Source organism: Dendropsophus ebraccatus, chromosome 14, assembly GCF_027789765.1.
Source record: "Dendropsophus ebraccatus isolate aDenEbr1 chromosome 14, aDenEbr1.pat, whole genome shotgun sequence".
Classification (NCBI taxonomy): Eukaryota; Metazoa; Chordata; class Amphibia; order Anura; family Hylidae; genus Dendropsophus; species Dendropsophus ebraccatus.
The window spans coordinates 6220546-6243967 of NC_091467.1; the positions used below are offsets into that span (position 1 = coordinate 6220546).

Below are 23422 nucleotides of genomic sequence, written 5' to 3' on the forward strand. Positions count from 1 at the left end.
GCGGCCTCTGGTGGCCGGAGGAAGATACTGCGTACAGCAGTTTGCTTTTTACCATAAGCCTCATAGGCTTATAGAAAGCATAATGGCCATAAAGGGGCGGGGCTTACCGTCATGGGGGCGGGGCTTCAGCAGCCGCTTCCAGCACAGTCCGGATCCACAGCACAGCCACAGGTAAATATGACTGAAGAGGGGCGGGGCTGTAAGCAGGGGAGGCACTGAGGACTCCAGCCAGCTGTCAGCAGCCATGCGGCCCTGACAGCTGGGGGAAGACCGGCCCGGGGGGCATGTTCCCCCCTGCCCCCCGGCCCAGCCCGCCCCTGAGTACACCTGTAGTGTATATGGAGGTATTGGTGATGTGTGTGATGTAGTACACCTGTAGTGTATATGGAGGTGTTGGTGATGTGTGTGATGTAGTACACCTGTAGTGTATATGGAGGTATTGGTGATGTGTGTAATGTGGTACACCTGTAGTGTATGTACAGGTGTTGGCGATGTGTGTGATGTGGTACATCTGTAGTGTATATGGAGGTATTGGTGATGTGTGTGATGTGGTACATCTGTAGTGCATATGGAGGTATTGGTGATGTGTGTGATGTGGTACACCTGTAGTGTATGTACAGGTGTTGGCGATGTGTGTGATGTAGTACACCTGTAGTGTATATGGAGGTGTTGGCGATGTGTGTGATGTAGTACACCTGTAGTGTATATGGAGGTATTGGTGATATGGCACACCTGTAGTGTATATGGAGGTGTTAGCGATGTGTGTGATGTGGCACACCTGTTGTGTATATGGAGGTATTGCTGATGTGGTACACCTGTAGTGTATATGGAGGTATTGGTGATATGGCACACCTGTAGTGTATATGGAGGTGTTGGTGATGTGTGTGATGTAGTACACCTGTAGTGTATATGGATGTATTGGTGATGTGTGTGATGTGGTACACCTGTAGTGTATATGGAGGTATTGGTGATGTGTGTGATGTAGTACACCTGTTGTGTATATGGAGGTATTGCTGATGTGGTACACCTGTAGTGTATATGGAGGTATTGGTGATATGGCACACCTGTAGTGTATATGGAGGTGTTAGCGATGTGTGTGATGTAGTACACCTGTAGTGTATATGGAGGTGTTGGTGATGTGTGTGATGTGGTACACCTGTAGTGTATATGGAGGTATTGGTGATGTGGTACACCTGTAGTGTATATGGAGGTGTTAGCGATGTGTGTGATGTAGTATACCTGTAGTGTATATGGAGGTGTTAGCGATGTGTGTGATGTAGTATACCTGTAGTGTATATGGAGGTGTTGGCGATGTGTGTGATGTAGTACACCTGTAGTGTATATGGAGGTGTTGGTGATGTGTGTGATGTGGTACACCTGTAGTGTATATGGAGGTATTGGTGATGTGGTACACCTGTAGTGTATATGGAGGTGTTAGCGATGTGTGTGATGTAGTACACCTGTAGTGTATATGGAGGTGTTGGTGATGTGTGTGATGTGGTACACCTGTAGTGTATATGGAGGTATTGCTGATGTGGTACACCTGTAGTGTATATGGAGGTATTGGTGATGTGTGTGATGTGGTACACCTGTAGTGTATATGGAGGTATTGGTGATGTGTGTGATGTGGTACATCTGTAGTGTATGTACAGGTGTTGGCGATGTGTGTGATGTGGTACACCTGTAGTGTATATGGAGGTGTTGGCGATGTGTGTGATGTGGTACACCTGTAGTGTATATGGAGGTGTTGGTGATGTGTGTGATGTGGTACACCTGTAGTGTATATGGAGGTGTTGGCGATGTGTGTGATGTGGTACACCTGTAGTGTATATGGAGGTGTTGGTGATGTGTGTGATGTGGTACACCTGTAGCGTATATGGAGGTATTGGTGATGTGGTACACCTGTAGTGTATATGGAGGTGTTAGCGATGTGTGTGATGTAGTATACCTGTAGTGTATATGGAGGTGTTGGTGATGTGTGTGATGTGGTACACCTGTAGTGTATATGGAGGTGTTGGTGATGTGTGTGATGTGGTTTGTCACAAAAGGGACATCTGACCAATAGAGAGGCACTGAGTGGTTAGTCTTTTCTCTAATAAAGTTCTTTATTCCAATGCAATGGACACTTTACATATGAAATACACGGCAACATAGTAAGAAGAGCACCGTAGCTTAAGGCCCTATTACACAAAATGATTATTGTCCGTATTCGGCCGATAATCATCCTGTGTAATAGAAGACAACGATCAGCCGACATGAACGATGTCGGCTGAGTGTTGTCTGTCGTCTTTTAGCATGTTGAAAGGCGAACAACTAACATAGCAATGATCTGCTGCCGTCGCACTGCAGAACAGGAGCGGCGGCAGCAGACCGCTGCTAACTTCTATGGCCTGTCCTCCCCGCACCACCCCCAGCTCTTATCGCTTGCACCCAAGACATGTTATAGCGCCAGCAGTGAGCGGGGAACAAGGAGCAAGCGAGCGCTGATATCACTTGTTTGCTCCTCTGCAATGCCTTGTGTAATAGGGGCTTAACTCGCCTCAGACAAACACACAACACCCCTAACCTGCCCCCACCTCCTGTGCTACATCAGTTATCAGGGTGGATCCATATTACCAGGTAGAGATGAAGGTCCCAGCTCTGGATTCCAAAGGGTCATAAAAGTCACTGATCAGTATAACAATGTACAATGCTAATACAACTTAAGTGTTAGACATGTCCTTGTCCACCACAGATGTAACCAGTTAGTATTTTCTTAGTCTGAGGACAATTCCTCGATAAATGACCGTAATTGTCACAATTCCAGCATGTAACATTCTTAGGTGCCATATTTCTGGGCAAGCATCTTTTATATGGTTGGTAAGTGTAAGGCGTTTTTGCCGTCTGTCTTCTGGTAATGCTGTACCAGATGTCTCCGACATCATTTCCCAGCAGTATATCAGCAGGCAGCTTGTCCATCACCTCCACTGCATGCTGGACAGGTCCTTTCCCCCAGTCCAGAGTCACTTCATATTTCTCCCCACCAGCAAACACAACCTTTGCTGTCTTTACTGGGATTATTTTGTCCAAGGTAACCACAGACCGCAGACTGCTTGCAGATACCCTGGGGACCACATCTATAGCAGCTCCGAGAACCAGGAGGCACCATTCCAGGTCACCTGGAAGAAGGCTGTAGGAGTCGAGGTGACACCTTCTCTGCGGGGTGCGGGAGGATCTTGTTGTTGATGAGCGGGCTGCGGGAGGATCTTGGTGATGAGCGGGGTGTAGGCGGATTTTGTTTATTGATAAGCAGGGTGCAGGGGGATTCTGTTTGTTGATGAGCAGGGTGTGGAGGATCTGGTTGTTGATGAGCAGGGTGCAGGAGGATCTTGTTGTTGATGAGTGAGGTGCAGGGGGATCTGGATGTTAATGAGCGGGGTGCAGGAAGATCTTGTTGATAAGCGGGGTGCGGAGGATCTTGTTGATGAGCGGGGTGCAGGAAGATCTTGTTGATGAGCGGGCTGCGGGAGGATCTTGGTGATGAGTGGGGTGTAGGCGGATTTTGTTTATTGATAAGCAGGGTGCAGGGGGATTCTGTTTGTTGATGAGCGGGGTGCGGAGGATCTGGTTGTTGATGAACAGGGTGCAGGAGGATCTTGTTGATGAGTGGGGTGCAGAGGACCTTGTTGTTGATGAGTGAGGTGCAGGGAGATCTGGTTGTTGATGAGCGGGGTGCAGGAAGATCTTGTTGAGAAGCGGGGTGCGGAGGATCTTGTTGATTAGCGGTGTGCGGGAGGATCTTGTTGATGAGCGGGCTGCGGGAGGATCTTGTTGATGAGCGGGCTGCGGGAGGATCTTGTTGTTGATGAGCAGGCTGTGGGAGGATCTTGTTGTTGATGAGCAGGCTGTGGGAAGATCTTGTTGATGAGCCAGCTACGGGAGGATCTTGGTGATGAGCAGGGGGCGGAGGATCTTGTTGTTGATGAGCGGGGTGCGGAGGATCTTGTTGTTGATGACCGGGGTGCGGGAGGATCTTGGTGATGAGCGAGGTGTAGGCGGATTTTGTTTATTGATGAGCGGCGTGCGGAGGATCTTGTTGTTAATGAGGATCGTGCTGGTAATAAGCGGGGAAGATAATCTTGTTGGTTATTAGCGAGGTTCGGGAGGATCTTGCTGGTAATGGGTGAGGTTGAGGAGGATCTTGTTGGTATTGGGCAGAGGTCAGGGGGATCTTGTTGGTGATGAGTGTTTGCCATCTGGTTGTGTTTCCTGTGTTCCTGTCCTTCACCGTGATGTGATGGATTGTGTTAGCTGGCTGATGAATTGTGGGTTGGTGTCAGTTGCACGTCACCCACCATGTTCTGGTCACTCTGTAGATATCTTGTCATATCGCTTCCGATATTGAAAGACAACGTCACCTTCTGGTTGGACAACGCCAAATCCATATCGACTTCGGTCAATATCTGGAATTGTCTCTTGTGGGTTTTTCAATTTGAATTCAAAATTAAGAAGCATGAGCCAAACAAACCTGATAACGGAAAAAGAGCGGTTAGTGGCGGGGGCTGTGCCCGAGGGAGCGGGAGGGTGATACTGAACACATAATTATCAGCCACAGAGGTCTCAATACCAAATACTCACTTAATGGCCTTTTACACATGACGAGTTTTGGCCTCTTGTCTCCCTTTTGGGTGGGGTTTGAAACTCAGTTCCATTGAACTAAATGGAGCTTAATTGCAAACCGCACCTGAACTGGAGACAAGAGTGTTTTTGTAGCGCTGGATAACCCATTTAAAAATCACAGCAATCATTCAAACTGGAAACACAGATAACCATATATCTGTGCTGTTAGTTTCCAAATTAGAAGCAGTGCATACTGTACTTACCTTAGGCGCTGCTGTGTGATCCGGCATCCTGCTCTGTGTCTCTCCTGTCCTGCTCTCTGGCAGCCACTGTGCAATGCTCTGGCCCCTAGGGGCCACTCCGCAGTATAGATGGTGCTAACAGGCAGGAACCGGGGCAGCTGTAGGATATAGGGTTGTCATGGTGTAGGCACGAGGGTGATACAGCTGGAAACCGGGCTCCTGACCATGCAGGAATACTGGGCATGCAATTCTTCGTTGTCCTTAGTCAGGGCACCAATTATCACACCAATGCCAAGGTTCAGAAACAACGGTAGTTGTATATTTATTGTAACGGTGGTAACTAGTAGCAACAGTCTCTCCGGATGCAACCGGGAATAAGGCAATCTTGAATAAAGCAGAGTAATGGGTGATGCTGCAATAGGCTGTGAGAGTAGCGTGCTGAATGATGGGAGTAGTAGTGAAACTAAAGTTGAGATGCTGGGTGGAATGAGACTTGAATGAAATACTTGCTGTTGATGATTAGAGAAGATGATGATGATGAGAGGAACTGAAGAATGACTGAAGAATCGACACCCAGATGAGAATCTTGAGACTTGAGACAGGAACACAGCCAGTGGACTGGAGCAGCAGAGCACACGCAGGCCTCTCTCTTAGCAGGGAGAGAGGACAAACACAGAACTTGTCTCCTGAAGGTGGAGGACAAGACTGAGGTAGCACAGGAAGTCACATGGTAACCCCAACCAAAAGCTCGATGACCATTGGTGTTACCATGGAAGCAGGGCACAGTCACGTGACATCCAGCCACTGCATCATCACACCATTAGGCATACACAGAGAAATATACATGAGAAGTACCATACTTGACCACTGGGAGGCGACATAATACCATTAGGCACTGATACCTGAATATACATGCAATAAATGAATGAAATAGCAGACCTGAATACTGCAGGGGTGACACAATACACGCAGTTTGCAGTGGACCATAGCTTTCCAGAACAGAACTGGTTATAATAAAAGTATGAGCATGAGAAGGGCTGTTCTGGGACACTGCATACCTCCCTACTAGAAATGAGCCGACCTCGGCGAACCACAAGCTAAGGTGGATGTGGCCGAATGAACATAGAGGACCAGGACAACAAGACAAGAGGAAGGAATGTCAGTGTGAGTGAATATGTAGATGTGTGTTTCTTACGCTCAAGGCACAGGTGACAAGAGAAAATATGAAGAGAAAGAAAACCCTAGTGTCAGGACTTCACCTAGGGGTGCCTAACGTACTCTGGTTACAGGTAATTAGTGCGTGGACCATCTCACATGGAAGTCAGGACTACTTAACTGCTGGCGGGGGACCCTCAATATTCCAGTCAGTTTGAAAGTAGGTTTCCAATGAAAATGAGTTACCCTACTGTAAGAAAGAGAACTGTGAAGACCTGTGTACGGCCTTGGGTGTCTGTGTGAAGTGACTTGGACACCTGGAAGAGAAAGAATAAAATAACAAAAACAAGCATACATTTGGCGCGCCATACATACCAGTCAATCACTCGACACAATTACTCAATAGGCCGAACACACGAAAAGATATCCAAGGTGCAATATGTATGAACAAATGGAAAGGTTAAGTATGACTATGTGTAGCAACTACCGTGTGTAGGGACAAGACAGAGGTGAACCGACACTGGACACAAAAGGAAGGGAAATACAAAAGACAACAAATACTGCGAGGTCTGGAGGAGGATTGGCTCACATAACTCTGAAAACATCTGAAGAAAACTGGCTCAAATAATCTTTCCAGCTGTAGATATAATAACACTATGCATGGAGAAAATAGAAGATTCTTCTGAAAAATACACTCTTTAGAAAATACACTTTTTCTGAGGCTATAGATATAAATATGTAGACTGACTTCTTTACTCAGAGGAGGAGGAAACTGTCTGACTCTGACATGAAAATATACACTGTGAGAAAATACTTTTTCAAAAGACACACTTTACTCTGAGACTATCTAAATGACTTTTCTGCTTACTCAGAGGTAGGAAAATATATATATATGACTCTGACATGAAAATAGACTTTTGACTACTGAAGTGCAAAGCTGAAGTGCAATCATGAAATACAATAATAAACCTCTGACAATCACATAATCACGACAAGGGCTTTAGGAAGAACTGGATAAGTGTCTCTGTGTGGTAGAGTCTCTTTAGGCAATATACACCATCGTCCATGTAAAGGCTCTGGGACAGGCACTGAAGAACAGTTTGAGTCAATGAGTGTCCATCAGCACATAGCTGGATGATAATAAGGAAACTTGGTCAGGAGAACCAGGCACGAACCTTGAACGTTGCATAGAACTTTTTAATCACAGAGGAACAACAACAAAACAGGAACAGTTTAAGGACTTTGGTCTCTGTAGCGGATTGGTAGTGTTCCCCGAGTTGAGCGCTCAGACCGTCTCAGCATGAGGTTGGCTTCATGAGTAGCTTGCTCTGGAACAGATTGGGGGTCATTGACAGCAGCTGGTTGAGGAGGAGGAACCGCAGGAGGCGGAGCCGCAGGAGGCAGGATAACTGGGGTGTTCATCGGAATCCCCTGATAGCCAATGGCCATGAGGAATGGTTCAGTTTGGAACATATCTTCAAGAGAGGCCGGTTTAGATGGAGCCTCTGAGACTGGTGGAAGTGCCTGTACAGGTGCTGGACAGGATGCTGGACAGGATGCTGAGGATCCTCCCTCACACAGCGCTTTATCCTTTTCCGATGTACAGTTTGAGGGGCCAGATCTGGCTTCTTGACGTCAGTCTCTGGATAGGGAATAGCAGAAATGATATAGGGTTCAGGCTTCCATAGACTTTCCAACTTGTGGGTGCGGTGATACTTTTTGAGCCAGACTCTGTCCCCCACTCTTAGTGGTGTGGCATGCGCCCCTTGATTATAAGCATATTCCTGACACTGGTGGGCCTCTCCCATCTTCTGGTCGACAATCTCTTGGGCATCTTGAATCCTCCTCTGATCCTCTTGGACCTAGTCGGTATCAGGCAGAGGGTTGAAAGTGTCAGTTACTTGAACTCCAAGCGCACGGTCTTGAGTAAGCTGACCTTGGCGCCCGAACATCAGATAGAAAGGAGAGTAGCCTATAGAGCAATGAGTGGTGTTGTTATAGATTTCCACCAGCTCATTTAACAGGTGAGGCCATTCCACCCGTTTTGCCACCGAAGCTGTTCTTAGCATATTGATGAAGACCTGGTTGACTTTCTCACAGAGACCATTGCCTTGTGGGTGATAAGCCGTGGTACGAAGCTTTTTGCACTCGTGGTAAGTGCATAGCTCATGGAAGAGTTGAGATTCGAAAGCCGGGCCTCGGTCTGTGAGCAGGGACTCAGGACAGCCGTAGTGTTTCACATATTCTTTGTAGAAAGTGATGGCTGTGCTCCTTGCAGTCAAGTCTCGAACGGGTACCACGACTACCCACTTGGAGTAGTGATCGACCATGGTCAGGGCATAGGTGTATCCACATCTCGTCGGGGCCAACTTCACATGGTCCAAGGCAACAAGCTGATTTGCCGGTGGGACACAATGGAATGCAAGGGAGCTCAGGCCTCTCTTCCTCCCGCCTTGGAGATGTTACAGGCGGGGCATTCAGCACACCAGTTCTCAATGTCAGCCCGCATCCCGATCCAATACAACCGTTGACGGATGGTCGCCTCAGTCTTATGAACCCCGAAATGGCCGAAACGGTCATGGTAGGCATCTAACACCACTTTGGCGTCTCGCCGGGGAATCAAGATCTGATGGCATCCTTCTCCAGAGACGGGGTCCAACGAATTCCTTAGAAGTAGGCCCCTATGAAGGAAGAGCCGATTCCTCTGTCTCCAAAGACGTCTCAGTTCAACGTCTGGATAGGGCCTCTTGATTCTCATGGGGACTCTCCCAGTAGACAAGTAGTCATAGATTTCCCCCAAGACTCTAGACTCATTCTGGATGGTCTGCCATCTGGACAAATCTTGATAGGGCCCGGGGTCAGGGGATGTCCCGCTCTCTTTGACCGCTGTGGTAGTACTCTGAGTAGCGAATCTCCGATAAAATGGGGGCATCTCTACATCTTCCCAGTTGTCATCCTCTGGGGCTTCCTCACCTCTAGGCAGTCGAGACAGCAGGTCAGCATTCACATTGGCCTTGCCGCTTTGATACTTGTTTTCGAAGTTGAAGTTGGCCAGCCTAGAGGCCCAACGCTGTTCCAGAGCGCCCAGTCGCGCGGTATTGAGGTGAGCTAGCGGGTTGTTATCCGTATAGACAGTGAATGGGGTAGCCGCGAGGTAATCTTTGAATTTTTCAGTAACGGCCCACACCAGACAAGCAACTCCAATTTGAACGAGCTGTAGTTACTATCGTTCTTTTCAGCGCCTCTTAAACTTCGGGCCTCTTAAACTTCGGCTGGCATGGGCAATAACTCTTTCCTGATTACCCTGGACTTGAGACAGGACAGCCCCTAGGCCTTGGAAGCTGGCGTCTGTGTAGAGATGGAAAGGCTGACTATAGTCAGGGTAAGCCAGGAAGGGAGGCGAGATCAACAGGGCCTTCAGGGTTTGAAACGCCGTCTCCTGGCGTTCAGACCACTCTATGGGTAGCCGTCGACTGTAGTTCTCTCGAGGACAGCCGCAGAGTAGCTCTTTGAGTGGTTCAGCCACCTGGGCGAAGTGGGGTATGAAGCGGCGGTAATAGCCCGCAAATCCAAGGAAGCTTCTCACCTCTTTCACCCTCTTGGGACTGCCCCAATTTCCCACAGCCGAGATCTTCTCGGGATCAGGTTGTATCCCCTCGGCACTCACAACATGCCCCAAATAGTTCACCTGCGGTTTGAGGAGGTGGCACTTCGACGGTTTGATCTTGAGGCCATGGTCAATAAGGACTTGAAACACTTCGGCTAAGTGATGAATATGGTCCTCATAAGTGCTTGAATAGACAATGACGTCATCCAGGTAGAGCAATACACTTTTGAAGTTGAGGTGACCGAGGCACCTCTCCATTAACCACTGAAATGTGGCGGGGGTGTTGCAGAGCCCAAACAGCATACTTGTGAACTCATAGAGTCCCATGGGGGTAGTAAACGCTGTCTTCTCCCGGTCTTCCGGGGCCATGGGCACCTGCCAATACCCACTGGTGAGGTCCAACGTTGAGAAGTAGGCGGCTGAACCCAGAGCAGCAATAGATTCCTCTATACGAGGCAGCGGATAGGCATCCTTGTGAGTAATGGTGTTCAGCTTCCGGTAGTCAACACAGAATCTGATGTTGCCGTCCTTCTTTTTAACGAGGACGATAGGGGCAGCCCACGGACTTTGGCTCTCCTGGATGACGTTGGTGTCCTTCATTTCCTGGAGCAGTTTCTTCACCTGCTGATAGCTGGCAGTCGGAATACGCCAGTGCTTCTCCTTGATAGGAGGATGATCTTTGGTATTAATTCGATGTTGGACCAGACCAGTTTTACCAAAGTCAAGTGAGTGCTTGCTGAAGGCCTTGTGATGGCGCTTGGCAACTTTGAGTACCCCCTAAATATGCTCGATTGGGGTGTTGGCATCCCCGATGTTGAGGACATCCCACCAAGGAGCGCGGGACTGTTTGGATTCTCCTGATGATGCCCTAATCGACCTCTGGTGGGCAATAGTCTCTTCACATATGAGATCCTCAGGGTCGAGTTGGTGGAGCATGGCAACCGTAGTAAACTTAGGTAGGTCGACTGGAGATGCACTGAGGTTGACCAGCCGTACTGGAACCTGACCATTGGAGACGGTCACTAGACTTCGGGCAGCCATGACAAGGGGTTGACCCTCAATCTCGATGGAATCTAATACAGCCTCGTAGTCAGCGTTGTCTAGGCCCGGTCGAGCCCTGCACCAGATAAGGGTCTCACTGTTAGCTGGGATAGTGATTGGGCGAGCATCTCTAGTACGGACACGACAAATCTCCCCACGGTGATTGACAAACCTCTGCTGAGCGGTGAGCGCCTTGATAGTCTTCTGGATGGCTTGCCTGTAGGGGGAAGAAGCTTGAGACAGAGAGTTATGCAAGGCAGCTACTAATTCAGAGAATACATGGCGAATGACATTCATGCCCAAGACTGTAACACCATAGAGTCACATGCGGGCATTGCGATAAGAATTTTGAGAGCCATTGTGACTCCTGCGGGCCTGAGATTCTACCTCCCGGGTGTTGGCCCTCGGACCCGGGGGTGGCCCGTTTAACTGAAAGCACTGGGATTGGTAGTGTCTATGTCGCCGACAGTAGTCACAGTAGGGCCGCTCTGGAGGTGTGGCCCTGTGGGTTATGGATAGGGCAGAGCGTGGACGCCCGGGAGGTGACTCTGGAGACAGGGCCTGGCTGGAGGTAGAGCAAGAGGAGGAGGTGGATGAAGTCCCCTTTAGCTCTTTGATGGCTTGACAAAGAGAGTTGACTACTTGAGTAAGGAGGTCAGGAGTAGCTAGGGGGCTGGTGAGAGAAGCTTGCACGGCCTAGACAGATGGAACAGATTAAATAGAAGGCGTGGTGACATGCCCAGGGGTCACACCTGTCAGTACTGGCTGACTCGAGGTGGGGGGACAGTTATGGCAGGGGTAGTCAGTTCCTACTACCCTCAGAGCCAGGGTTTTGAAATCCAGGAAGGACATATTAGGGTTCTGCGCAGCCAACATGCGCAACTGGCTTTGAATGAGCCTAGAGTCTATGCCCTCTATGAAATGATCTGTGATTATGTTTTCTGCTGCAGAGGGGTCAATGACATCCACCTGTTGTAGGGCCCGATAGGCAGACTGGAGGGCAAGGGCATAGTCTCTCAGGGTCTCACCTGATCTCTGGCGCCGATCATAGAACTGGAGGTGAATTTCTGTGGGGGACTGTACCTCAAATTCTCTCCTGATGCGATCAAGAATCTGCTGTACCCCCGCTTTCTCCGTAGCGGGCCATGACCGGACCTCCTCAGCAGCAGGACCTTCTAATTGTCCGAATAGGAGTTGTACCTGCTGGGTAGGAGAGAGAGAAACCAGTTCAAGAGTACGAGAGATCTTCTCCTTAAAAGCAGCCAAGGTGTGGGGCTCCCCCTTATAGCTGGGTAGGTGATTGGGCCCAATGAAAAACGGCACTCCAGCAGCACTAGCAGATGCAAGGGGGGCAGCTGGAGGAGCGGGTGCGCCAGCGGGTGAGGACGGTGGACTGTTTGACCCGCCGACGGCATCATCATCCGGGATTGACATGATGGGGAACTTTCACTTATCTGACTGTCCCAGCGCAGCAGACGGGATCCCCGGATGAGCTGCACCGAGTGGTCCGGATGATTGGCGGTGAGCTGAGATGACCGAGACAGGAGCAGCAGGCTTGCAGAAGACAGCGGTGGAGCGGGCGGAAGCTGGGCCCGGCAACTTCCGGCAGGTGCAGCAGGAGTCTTCTTCCCCCGGCAACGGAGGTAATAGCTGAAGGGCCGGGGGTGGAGCGTGAGCGGCGCGCGCGGGAACCTGGGGAATGCGGCCTTAACCCCTTCCTGGGCCACAGCGGGACAGTTGCAAAGTCTCTTTGGGGTTGCGGCACACTCTTGGGGGGCACACACTGCGATCGTAATCCTGTTCGTGACGCCAAATGCGATGCCCTGGCCCCTAGGGGCCACTCCGCAGTATAGATGGTGCTAACAGGCAGGAATCGGGGCAGCTGTAGGATATAGGGTTGTCACGGTGTAGGCACGAGAGTGATACAGCTGGAAACCGGGCTCCTGACCATGCGGGAATACTGGGCATGCGATTCTTCGTTGTCCTTAGTCAGGGCACCAATTATTACACCAATGCCAAGGTTCAGAAACAACAGTAGTTGTATATTTATTGTAACGGTGGTAACTAGTAGCAACAGTCTCTCCGGATGCAACCGGGAATAAGGCAATCTTGAATAAAGCAGAGTAATGGGTGATGCTGCAATAGGCTGTGAGAGTAGCGTGCTGAATGATGGGAGTAGTAGTGAAACTAAAGTGAGATGCTGGGTGGAATGAGACTTGAATGAAATACTTGCTGTTGATGATTAGAGAAGATGATGATGAGAGGAGCTGAAGAATGACTGAAGAATCGACACCCAGATGAGAATCTTGAGACTTGAGACAGGAACACAGCCAGTGGACTGGAGCAGCAGAGCACATGCAGGCCTCTCTCTTAGCAGGGAGAGAGGACAAACACAGAACTTGTCTCCTGAAGGTGGAGGGCAAGACTGAGGTAGCACAGGAAGTCACATGGTAACCCCAGCCAAAAGCTCGATGACCATTGGTGTTACCATGGAAGCAGGGCACAGTCACGTGACATCCAGCCACTGCATCATCACACCATTAGGCATACACAGAGAAATATACATGAGAAGTACCATACTTGACCACTGGGAGGCGACATAATACCATTAGGCACTGATACCTGAATATACATGCAATAAATGAATGAAATAGCAGACCTGAATACTGTAGGGGTGACACAATACACGCAGTTTGCAGTGGACCATAGCTTTCCAAAACAGAACTGGTTATAATAAAAGTATGAGCATGAGAAGGGCTGTTCTGGGACACTGCAACTGTATCTTCAGGCCACTGCCTCCTCCAAAATGATTGACAGCTGGAGCAGGTGAGAGCTGAAGCAGGACAGGAGAGTCAGAAAGTAGGATGCTGTATCACACAGCAGCGCAGAAGGTATGGTGTACTTGGTGAGGGTGATGCACTAATGTTTTTTGCTTATTCAGGGGTTGCACGTAGTCAGTGTGGTGTCCTTAGTTAGGATGGCGCACCTAGTCAGTGTGGTTTCCTTAATGGGGTGGTGCACAAGTGAGGTGTCCTTAGTAAGAGGGTGCACACGTGAGGTATCCTTAGTAAGGGGGGTGCACACGTGTGGTGTCCTTAGTTAGGATAGTGCATCTAGTCAGTGTGGTGTCCTTAGTAAGGATGGTGCCCTTAGTGGGGGTGATGTACAAGTGTGGTGCCCTTAGTGAGGAGGGTGCACACGTGTGGTGTCCCAGTGTGGTGTCCTTAGTGGGGTGGTGCATATGTGAGGTGCCCTTAGTGAGGAGAGTGCACATGTGTGGTGTCCTTAGTTAGGACAGTGCACCTAGTCAGTGTGGTGTCCTTAGTGAAGGTGGTGCACCCAGTGAGTGTGGTGTCCTTAGTTAGGACAGTGCACCTAGTCAGTGTGGTGTCCTTAGGGAAGGTGGTGCACCAGTGTGGTGTCTTTAGTGAGGGTGGTGCATCAGTGTGGTGTCCTTAGGGAAGGTGGTGCACCAGTGTGGTGTCCTTAGTGAGGGTGGTGCATCAGTGTGGTGTCCTTAGTGAGGGTGGTGCATCAGTGTGGTGTCCTTAGGGAAGGTGGTGCACCAGTGTGGTGTCCTTAGTGAGGGTGGTGCATCAGTGTGGTGTCCTTAGGGAAGGTGGTGCATCAGTGTGGTGTCCTTAGTGAGGGTGGTGCACCAGTGTGGTGTCCTTAGTGAGGGCGGTGCACTTAGTATGGTGTCCTTAGTGAGGGTGGTGCATCTAGTCAGTGGGGTTTTCTTAGTAGAGGTGGTGCATCTAGTCAGTGTGGTTTTCTTAGTGGGGATGGTGCACCAGTGTGGTGTCCTTAGTGGGGATGGTGCATCTAGTCAGTGGGGTTTTCTTAGTGGGGGTGGTGCATCTAGTCAGTGGGGTTTTCTTAGTGGGGATGGTGCACCAGTGTGGTGTCCTTAGTGGGGATGGTGCATCTAGTCAGTGGGGTTTTCTTAGTGAGGGTGGTGCATCTAGTCAGTGGGGTTTTCTTAGTGGGGATGGTGCACCAGTGTGGTGTCCTTAGTGAGGGTGGTGCATCTAGTCAGTGTGTTGTCCTTAGTGAGGGTGGTGCATCTAGTCAGTGGGGTTTTCTTAGTGGTGGTGGTGCATCTAGTCAGTGGGGTTGTCTTAGTGAGGGCGGTGCACCAGTGTGGTGTCCCTAGTTAGGACGGCAGACCAGTGGGAGTCCTTAGTGAGGGTGGTGCACATAAAACGCAACATTTTCAGCAGTGTGAATTCCTCCTTACAGTTTGATGCTGTTGATAGCGTGGAACCTCCCATCACACATGTTGCTGCCCAGGCCCCAGGGCATGCTGGCGTGCCTCAGTCTCCTGCCCGCCTTGTAGAAGCCAGTTTTTTGAGAAGTGTGTACACTGAGGAAGCGGTCATACCGAAACGTCTGCAAGAGGAAGCAGCAATTACCTAGGTATCTGACCGACCACTAGTCGCCCCATGCCCCCACTGCCGCTGCGGTGGATCTTGTATATATCTGATAGACGCAGGGAGACTGGGAACACGTGTGCCACTGGTCTATAATTCTTAGTAAGGGCAGGACTGTTCACATGTAAGAAAACTAGAATGGCATATGCTGTAATGAACAGCACTGCTAAACTGATCAGAGGAAGAACCAATCTAGTGTCATGCATTATACACACGGATCTCCATGTTCTCAGGGGTACTGCATCCTGTCCTTGTTGCTGCTCTGCAGTTGTGTGTCCTGTCATTGTGGCTTCACCGCAGTCCTGTCACTGTGGATGCACTACGGTCCTGCATCATGTCATTGTTGCTGCACTGCGGTCCTTTCATCATGGCTGCACTGCAATCCTGTTGTTGTGGCTGCACTGTGGTCCTGTGACTGTGGCTCCACTAAGGGTCCTGTCATTGTGGCTGTACTGAGGTTCCGTCATTGTGACTGCACTGAGGTCCCGTCATTGTGACTGCACTGAGGTCCCGTCATTGTGGCTGCACTGAGGTCCCGTCATTGTGACTGCACTGAGGTCCCATCATTGTGGCTGCACTGAGGTCCCGTCATTGTGTCTGCACTGAGGTCCCGTCATTGTGGCTACACTGAGGTCCCATCATTGTGGCTGCACTGAAGTCTCATTGTTGTGGCTGCACTGAGGTCCCATCATTGTGGCTGCACTGAGGTCCCATCATTGTGGCTGCACTGAGGTCCAGTCATTGTGGCTGCACTGAGGTCCCATCATTGTGGCTACACTGAGGTCCCGTCATTGTGGCTGCACTGAGGTCCCGTCATTGTGGCTGCACTGAGGTCCCGTCATTGTGGCTGCACTGAGGTCCCGTCATTGTGGCTGCACTGAGGTCCCGTCATTGTGGCTACACTGAGGTCCCGTCATTGTGGCTGACTGCGGTCCCGTCATTGTGGCTGCACCGAGGTCCCATCATTGTGGCTGCACCGAGGTCCCGTCATTGTGGCTGCACCGAGGTCCCATCATTGTGGCTGCAACGAGGTTCCTGTCATTGTGGCTGCACCGAGGTCCAGTCATTGTGGCTGCACCGAGGTCCAGTCATTGTGGCTGCACTGAGGTCCCATGATTGTGGCTGCACTGAGGTCCAGTCATTGTGGCTGCACTGAGGTCCAGTCATTGTGGCTGCACTGAGGTCCCGTCATTGTGGCTGCACTGAGGTCCTGTCATTGTGGCTGCACTGAGGTCCCGTCATTGTGGCTGCACTGAGTTCCAGTCATTGTGGCTGCACTGAGGTCCTGTCATTGTGGCTGCAATGAGGTCCCGTCATTGTGGCTGCACTGAGGTCCCGTCATTGTGGCTGCACTGAAGTCCCATTGTTGTGGCTGCATTGCGGTCCCGTCATTGTGGCTGCATTGAGGTCCTCTATGGGGGGCACTCTTCTGGTTCTATTGTCAGGGATTGGGCAGCTGGGTGGCCTATGGGTAGGATGCTGCATTCTGCCCCTCTGTGTGTAGTCAGTAGGTGGCGCAGCAGGTACCTGTGGCTCCATGTGAATCTCCGGGTCCATCTGAGGACTGACATAGGGGAAGAGGCAGAGACGGTCGCCCTTCCTTAGGGTGTATTCTCTGCCATCTGCCAGCTTCAGGGGCAGTCCAGACAGCACTTCCCGTGTGATGAAGGGCGCGGCGGTCAGGCGCAGGCACTCGTCCAAGGCGCTGCCTGGAAAAGTACACAGGTGCTCTGTGTTTGAAGGGTTCACAGGGTGCCCCCCCAATCTGATGGGTGTATAGTTGTATAGGTGTATGAATGCACATGGATACAAGGTGTAACTGCCCCATGTGACCCCGCTACCAGCTCATAGCCTATATCATAGAGGAAGATGTGGCCTCCAATCTGCAGGCGTGTCGCACTGTGCACCCCCTGTGGTCCGGTCCCTGCAGCGGAGGAGTGGTCACACAGCAATAGACACTCTCCCCCAAGTTGGAGGGCCCCCCCTCATTGTGGCCCCAGGGGCCAGTGAGGTTTCTCATGTGCTTCTCCATCCGCATTACTGGACATGGGCCACAGTACAGAGTGTGTACACAAGACTGTGTGACCAGAACCTGAGGCTGCACTACTGCTTCTCCATCCACATTACTGGACATGGACCACAGTACTGAGTATATATACACAAGACTGTGTGACCAGAACCTGAGGCTGCACTACTGCTTCTCCATCCACATTACTGGACATGGGCAACAGTACAGAGTATATACACAAGACTGTGTGACCAAAACCTGAGGCTGCACTACTGCTTCTCCATCCACATTACTGGACATGGACCACAGTACTGAGTATATACACAAGACTGTGTGACCAAAACCTGAGGCTGCACTACTGCTTCTCCATCCACATTACTGGACATGGACAACAGTACAGAGTATATACACAAGACTGTGTGACCAAAACCTGAGGCTGCACTACTGCTTCTCCATCCACATTACTGGACATGGACAACAGTACAGAGTATAAACACAAGACTGTGTGACCAGAACCTGAGGCTGCACTACTGCTTCTCCATCCACATCACCGGACATGGACCACAGTATGGGGTGTGTAGACTAGACTGTGGTAAGGAACCTTTTATACTTGTCACTTTGCAGGATGTAGATAGTAAAGGAGATGGTGTTTCCATACAACATGGCCGATTCTCTCAGTAGTGCAGCTTCTGGTATTGGGGTTACCATTAGAGATGAGCGAACCTGGAGCATGCTGGAGTCCATCCGAACCCGAACTTTCGGCATTTGATTAGCGGTGGCTGCTGAAGTTGGATAAAGCCCTAAGGCTATGTGGAAATCCTGGATATAGTCATTGGCTGGATCCATGTTTTCCAGACAACCTTAGAGCTTTATCAAAGTTCAGCAGCCCCCGCTAATCAAATACCGAAAGATCGGGTTCGAATCGACTCCAACCCGAACCCGGTTCGCTCATCTCTAGTTACCATATATTGGTTGGCTTCAGAGTCAGAGATGAAATGTCGGCCCTTTGGGCAATGAGTTTTCCCTTAGTCAGGGGGCGGGTCTGACATTGGAGGGGCGGGGCCACTCACCGAGTACGGTGGCAGAGTCCAGTGTCTCTTGGCGGGTCATGTGTCTCATCCCGTGGCCTTTTAGTAGACCTTCCAGTTCAGCCTGGACAGCTCCCATGGCCTCATGGTTCTTCAGGAGAAAGAGGAGGAGCCAAAAGGCAGCAGGACCCGTGTTACCCTGGAAGACATTATAGTAGAGTGTAATACTCCCACTCTCCCTAGTGCCCTGCTCTCCGCCCTTTCAGAGAACGTCGCTGATAGTGACAATGATCTACTTCCAGCTGCTGAAGGTTACAGGGCGGAGAGTTACAGTGCAGAGCATTAGAGGGCTTTGCTTTACAAGGGGGAGCTCTGCTGAATCCACATGGTATACATATATATATATGGTGTCCCACCACGGGTGTTGCTATTGGTTACACCCTTCGCAAAAGCATGTACTTTTAAGTATAAGTGGTAATGTACCAGAGTTCTGCCACTAGGTGTCGTTGTTATAAGTATGTACACCCAGATATTGCACAGCTGTAGGAACTAAAGGGTTATTGTTTTGCTTATGTACCACATGGATCTGTACACCAATGAGAGTTCTTTCTTCTCTTAGCCTATCATCTCTCTCTTTACTTATTCACAAACACTCCTCACCCACTCAAAGGACAGTTTACACATGCTGTAGGAAGGAAGTCACATGGGTAGAGGAAGTGTGAGGTCTTTTGCCTTGGATTCTGTAGAGGAACAACGCAAGTTAGGATGCTCCCTACAGCTGTCAAGTTGGGCCCTGGCTCCTGCCAGGTCCCGAGTTCAAGTTGTGGTCTAGACATAGAGCAGAGCACATCTATCTAGACACAGTTTCTCTTCAAGCAACTGTATTCCACACTATGCAGTGTTAAGTCACTACTAGAGAGGACAAGTCAGAGATCATCCTAACCCACGCCGCGGACAAAGAGGAACACAGTGCATGACAGTATCCACACAAAAAGTAAAGGAACTGATCTGGATAGAGCAAAGTTGCTAGAAGCCTATGCACTCTATCTCACAGCACGGGTGTAATCAGAGGACTCTGACCACTCTACTCATCCCAGGTAACAAGGTCTGGGGCTTGTGTCACCCCCTAGGACAGGTCATCCGACACTGGTGGGCAATAGGTGGTGCAAAGACCAAAAGAGTCAAAACAAGTATTCTCTCTACTCTCAAGTATTCTACTTATTCTACCTCTGAAGTTCCGCAGAGAACAGTATTACTTGGGTTGGGACTCTCTCGACATCTTCCTCTCTACTCTTCTGATCCTTTTCTACCTCTCAGAACGCAGCTCAGTCAGCACCGCTGTCACCTCTTCAACTCTCAGTACAGATCTGTTCCTGTCTAAAGTATAAAGTTCCTGTCTAAAGTATAAAATAACTTATCAAGACAAAATTATACTGTATTTTCCTGTATCAGGTATCTTCACAGTAAACAAAATTATATTTATTTTAACGGGACTCTGTGGTTCTTTACTAAGCACCTACACAGTAATCACTTCCTTGGGTCATCTTCCCTTTCTGTGGGTGGCAGTGCCAATAGTTCAGGTAGGTCACTACTCCACTCCGGACCACCATGATAATTGCCCAAGGGACTCCGAAACAACCCAGCAGGTTACTGTCCACAGGGGAACAAGGTATATCCAGCCTCACAAAAAATAAAAGCAGGTGTGCCACCATACCTGTGCGCCCAACCGGCATTGGCGTCACGACAGATTACCACCGGGCAAAGCTATACCTCGTCCAACCACTACATCAGCTGTTCCAGCTAACTTAAAAAACAGAAGGGGCAACAGCAACCCACAGGTGCAAGGGCTTACGGTATATACTCCTCCCCACGTACACACGGTAAACACCTGCTCTGTAGATATTAAAAAGTGAGTATCTTAGCAAACTATTTGATCAAACAGAGTGCACCATGTTGCCACGTTCAGGCGTCCTCGAGACATGGTCCCTACTCTAGCATTTTCACACTAGCAATGGCCTCTCCTGGGCTGAATAAGCCTACAACTGGGCAGATAGGAGACAAATGATCTCTTTTTATATAGCACCCTTGGGACATGGGAGAAGTGCAAGCCAAAAGCTAACCTGTGACAGACCATCTGTCCCTGCTCACCGGCAGGGCAGTCACTATATATATATATATATATATATATATATATATATATATATACACAGTATATATATATATATATATATATATATATATATATATATATATATACACAGCTATGCTGCATCCACATGATATACACACAAAGCTCTGCTGCATCCACATGATATACACACACCTCTGCTAAATCCACATGATACATACACACACAGCTCTGCTGAATCCACATGATACATACACACACAGCTCTGCTGAATCCACATGATACATACACACACAGCTCTGCTGAATCCACATGATATACACACACCTCTGCTAAATCCACATGATACATACACACACAGCTCTGCTGAATCCACATGATACATACACACACAGCTCTGCTGAATCCACATGATACATACACACACAGCTCTGCTGAATCCACATGATATATACACACACAGCTCTTCTGCATCCACAAGATATATATGTGGTGTGAGCCCCCGGTGATGGCGTTGTTTCGGAGGATTGGCCGGTCACTTGCTAGATGGTGAAGTGTGACTCCACTCCGGTAGTGGTTGGCTGAGATACAGACGGACCTTGGGGTGTTACTTTGTGACGTCAGTGCTGGTTGGGCACACAGGTATGATTGCACCTCTGCTTTTATTTTACAAGGCCGGTTGTTCCTTTTTCCCCTGTGGTCAGTGTCCAGCCGGGTTACTACCAGGTCCCTTGGGTTAGTGTTACCACGGATGGCCAGAGTGGTGTAGTGACCCTCCCAGACTATCGGATTTGCCACCCAAAGAAAGGGGAAGTGTCCCAAGGTTGCGGTGTGCGCTGTGTCGGTGTAAGGCGAAGAATCACAGAGTCTCTTTATCATAAATAAGTTGGGTTTTACTAAAGAGGTCTTGCTGGAGCAGGATACACTATTATGGTGTTTCTCTTCATAAAGCACTGCATAATACATTTGGTAACACTTTGCTCTATCTGGATCAGTTCCTAGCTTTTGTGGATACTGTCCTGCTTTGTTTTTCTTACCTGTGTGGCCCACAGTTGGAGCAGTATGGCCCTGTATCTTACCTGTATGGCCACCAGTTGGAGCAGTATGGCCCTGTATCTTACCTGTATGGCCACCAGTTGGAGCAGTATGGCCCTGTATCTTACCTGTATGGCCACCAGTTGGAGCAGTATGGCCCTGCATCTTACCTGTATGGCCACCAGTTGGAGCAGTATGGCCCTGTATCTTACATGTGTGGCCCACAGTTGGAGCAGCACGGCTCTGCATCTTACCTGTGTGGCCCACAGTTGGAGCAGTATGGCCCTGTATCTTACCTCTGTGGCCCACAGTTGAAGCAGTATGGCTTTGTATGTCACCTCTGTGGCCCACAGTTGAAGCAGTATGGCTTTGTATCTTACCTCTGTGGTCCGCAGTTGGAGCAGCACAGCCCTACATCTTACCTGTGTGGCCCACAGTTGAAGCAGTATAGCCCTGTATCTTACCTCTGTGACTCACAGTTGAAGCAGTATGGCTTTGTATCTTACCTCTGTGGTCCGCAGTTGGAGCAGCACAGCCCTACATCTTACCCGTGTGGTCCACAGTTGGAGCAGTATGGCCCTGTATCTTACCTGTATGGCCACCGGTTGGAGCAGTATGGCCCTGTATCTTACCTGTATGGCCACCAGTTGGAGCGGTATGGCCCTGTATCTTACCTGTATGGTCACCAGTTGGAGCAGTATGGCCCTGTATCTTACCTGTATGGTCACCAGTTGGAGCAGTATGGCCCTGTATCTTACCTGTATGGTCACCAGTTGGAGCAGTATGGCCCTGCATCTTACCTGTATGGTCACCAGTTGGAGCAGTATGGCCCTGTATCTTACCTCTGTGGCCCACAGTTGGAGCAGTATGGCCCTGTATCTTACATGTGTGGCCCATAGTTGGAGCAGCACGGCCCTGCATCTTACCTGTGTGGCCCACAGTTGGAGCACCATGGCCCTGTATCTTACCTGTGGGGCCCACAGTTGGAGCACCATGGCCCTGTATCTTACCTGTGGGGCCCACAGTTGGAGCACCATAGCCCTGTATCTTACCTGTGGGGCCCACAGTTGGAGCACCATGGCCCTGTATCTTACCTGTGGGGCCCACAGTTGGAGCACCATGGCCCTGTATCTTACCTGTGTGGCCCACAGTTGGAGCACCATGGCCCTGTATCTTACCTGTGTGGCCCACAGTTGGAGCACCATGGCCCTGTATCTTACCTGTGGGGCCCACAGTTGGAGCACCATGGCCCTGTATCTTACCTGTGTGGCCCACAGTTGGAGCACCATGGCCCTGCTCTGCATGCTTGTTGTTACACCCAGTTCCTGCAGGTGGCGCTGATAGCTCTCCAGCCATTTACTTCTGCCGGCTTTCCTGGCCAGTTTCTCTGCGTCCAGCAGCTGCCAGAGTTTCTCCTTCACTGGACTGAGCTCCTTCTTCTCTCCTGTAAGACAAGCTCGGAGTCAGCCCATGTGTGGGGTCTCTGTCCTGCCCGAGTCAGATAATGGTGGAGGCTGTGAGGGACTTCATGGAAGATCAGCCTCCATTATCACCATCACTAGGCGGACATGGCTTTCCGTAACGGCTTGACTTCTCTTCATTATTGAGTTAAATGTTTTACTTTGCCTCCAGGGGCTCTCATGCTCTGTATCATTTCACTCTAACCCTGTATGTATGAGGACTGACCAGTGTCCCATGTCACCTGTGGGGTATTATGAGGGAGGACTCAACATTTCCTGCTCCTGCGTCACCTGCAGAGTATATTCAGGGGAGTATTCAGTGTCCTGTGTCACCTGCAGAGTATATTCAGGGGAGTATTCAGTGTCCTGTGTCTCCTGCAGAGTATATTCAGGGGAGTATTCAGTGTCCTGTGTCTCCTGTGGAGTAAATTCAGGGGAGTATTCAGTGTCCTGTGTCACCTGCAGAGTATATTCAGGGGAGTATTCAGTGTCCTGTGTCACCTGCAGAGTATATTCAGGGGAGTATTCAGTGTCCTGTGTCACCTGCAGAGTATATTCAGGGGAGTATTCAGTGTCCTGTGTCTCCTGCAGAGTATATTCAGGGGAGTATTCAGTGTCCTGTGTCTCCTGTGGAGTAAATTCAGGGGAGTATTCAGTGTCCTGTGTCTCCTGCAGAGTATATTCAG

At 49.9% G+C, this 23422-nt stretch overlaps 2 protein-coding genes across 3 annotated transcripts in view; both read right to left on the bottom strand.

The window, feature by feature from the left end:
• Positions 1-3154: 3154 nt before the first annotated feature.
• On the bottom strand, positions 3155-4235 carry LOC138773053 (uncharacterized). Its single transcript, XM_069953962.1, has 2 exons — positions 3884-4235; positions 3155-3852 (listed from the first exon to the last, which is right to left on the bottom strand). Exons 1-2 carry the CDS (start codon positions 4233-4235, stop codon positions 3155-3157), a joined length of 1050 nt encoding a protein of 349 aa, XP_069810063.1.
• A 50-nt stretch (positions 4236-4285) lies between these two features.
• Positions 4286-23422, bottom strand: part of PTGIS (prostaglandin I2 synthase) — a 39121-nt gene continuing 19984 nt past the window's right edge. For both annotated transcript variants that reach the window (XM_069953960.1, XM_069953961.1), the window contains 5 exons: positions 22539-22720; positions 18156-18312; positions 16605-16786; positions 14885-15036; positions 4286-4507 (listed from right to left, as the gene is read on the bottom strand). In XM_069953960.1, the coding sequence (XP_069810061.1) occupies positions 4345-4507; positions 14885-15036; positions 16605-16786; positions 18156-18312; positions 22539-22720 (836 nt within the window). In that variant the 3' untranslated portion in view covers positions 4286-4344. The remainder of the gene's footprint in view (positions 4508-14884; positions 15037-16604; positions 16787-18155; positions 18313-22538; positions 22721-23422) is intronic.